The sequence below is a fragment of the Mastomys coucha genome, unplaced genomic scaffold (genome assembly GCF_008632895.1).
Source record: "Mastomys coucha isolate ucsf_1 unplaced genomic scaffold, UCSF_Mcou_1 pScaffold22, whole genome shotgun sequence".
Lineage (NCBI taxonomy): Eukaryota > Metazoa > Chordata > Mammalia > Rodentia > Muridae > Mastomys > Mastomys coucha.
In genome coordinates, this window is record NW_022196905.1 from 118,360,224 (window position 1) to 118,362,289 (window position 2,066).

The 2,066-nt window shown below is 45.0% G+C and overlaps 1 protein-coding gene across 3 annotated transcripts in view; it reads left to right on the forward strand.

The window, feature by feature from the left end:
* Positions 1 to 2,066, forward strand: part of Tctn2 (tectonic family member 2) — a 33,869-nt gene that overhangs the window by 7,174 nt on the left and 24,629 nt on the right. For all 3 annotated transcript variants that reach the window (XM_031337968.1, XM_031337966.1, XM_031337967.1), the window contains exon 5: positions 496 to 596. In XM_031337968.1, the coding sequence (XP_031193828.1) occupies positions 496 to 596 (101 nt within the window). The remainder of the gene's footprint in view (positions 1 to 495; positions 597 to 2,066) is intronic.

Genomic DNA, 2,066 nt, shown 5'->3' on the forward strand with positions numbered 1-2,066 from the left:
TTTCCTTTTTTAGTTTTTCATGATAGGGTTTCTCTGTGTAGCCCTGGGCATCCTGGAACGCCATCTGTAGGCCAGGCTAGCCTCAAACTCACAGAGATGTGCCTGCCTCTGCCTCCTAAGTGCTGGAAATAAAAGTGTGTGCCCCCATGCCCAGCTGGCCCACGGCTTCTATGTGTTGTGTCGAGTCTTCGAGGGGCTTTTTGAGAGGATGCTTTCATTCAAGTCCTTCAAGGTGACTGACTGCACATGAGTCTGAGGTCCAGGGCAGCGAGGTGTAAGGTATATAGAGAGAGACCTTAAGTCCAAGCCACCTTCAAAAAACCAAGGGGAAGAGAAAACACCCGACTTACACACACACACACACACACACATACACACACACCTTCATGCAAGCACAAATCGTGATCCAGCCTTTTTTTGTAAATGTCAAACACGAGTTCATGCCCATCGGAATTGTTTTGGAGCTGAACTTTTCTTGACCTGTGTACTTTCCAGAGAACATGACTGTCATCCCTAACCAAGTCTATCAGCCCCTGGGTCGCTGCCCGTGTGACTTGACAGCCAAGGCCTGTGACATTCGGTGCTGCTGTGACCAGGTAAGGTTTTTTTTCTGTTTATCTGGCTGTCTGAGGATGTATGGGAAGCTCCAGCCGTTGCCCCCAGCAGCTTTTGGATAGATGACAACAGAGATTAGATTTCACTTTGCAAATCAGTTTTGTTTGGTTGTTTTTTTCTTTTTTTTTTTTTTTAAGACTTATTTATTTATTTATATTTATTTTTTATTTTTTTGGTTTTTCGAGACAGGGTTTCTCTGTGTAGCCCTGGCTGTCCGGGAACTCACTCTGTAGATCAGGCTGGCCTTGAACTCAGAAATCTGCCTGCCTCTGTCTCCCTATTTATTTATTTTATGTATATGAGTACACCATTGCTCTCTTCAGGCACACCAGAAGAGGGCATCAGATCCTATTACAGATGGTTGTGAGCCACCATGTGGTTGCTGGGATTTGAACTCAGAACCTCTGGAAGAGCAGTCAGTGCTCTTAACCACTGAGCCATCTCTCCAGCTCCTTTTTTTTTTTTTCTTTTTTTTCAGATAGGGTCTCATGTAGCTCAAGCTGGCCTGGAGCATGCCATGTGGTGGAGAGTAGCCTTGAACTTTTGGTCCTCCTGTCTCTATCTCAGAGCTGCAAATTGTGTTTAAATTGAGTATTTTCTCTTCTGGTGTTGTCTGTGCAGTTTGTGGAGGAAAGAGAAAAGTATGTCTTTGGATAAAGCCATTTTAGGGAGAGCTATAGGCTGAGGGTGATTTTCATCTTATTTTAAAATTTTAACTAACCAGACAATGGTGGCAGACGTCTCTAATCCCAGCACTTGGGAGGCAGAGGCAGACAGATTTCTGAGTTCGAGGCCAGCCTGGTCTACAGAGTGAGTTCCAGGACAGCCAGGGCTACACACAGAAACCCTGTCTTGAAAAAACAAAAAACAAAAAAACAAAAAAACCAAAACCCTCCAAAAAACAAAAACAAAATTTTAACTACATATTTGTGTGTGTGTGTGTATGTGTGTGTGTGTGTGTGTGTGTGTGTGCGATAGAGGATTATGCTACAATACATATGTAGAGGTTCCAGGAATAAAACTCAAATTATCAGGCTTGGCAGCAGACACCTTCACACACTGAGCCACGTTGCCAGCTCTTGCTTGTTTGTTTAGTGACGTTTCACTATGTAGTCTAGGCCGACCTCAAAGTTACAGAGGTCCTCTGCTTTCCTGAGTGCCAGGATTGTAGGCCCAAACCAGCACACCTGCTTTATAATACATACCTTAAAATCTTAAATCTTAGACAAATGAGAGGCATGTTTGCTGGTGTTGTGATCATAAAAAGAGAAAGAGCTATTGAGATGTGTTCTGGCGGGGTGTGTGGGGGGGTGCCTCCGTGGGCCCATGCCGAGGCATCCCTTCCCACTGAGAGACCAGCCATACACCGGTATAGTATAGAATAGAGTTTATTCAGGGCATGGGGAGGGGAGTTAAGAGGGTGGCAGAGGGGCTGGTGAGATGGCTCAGCG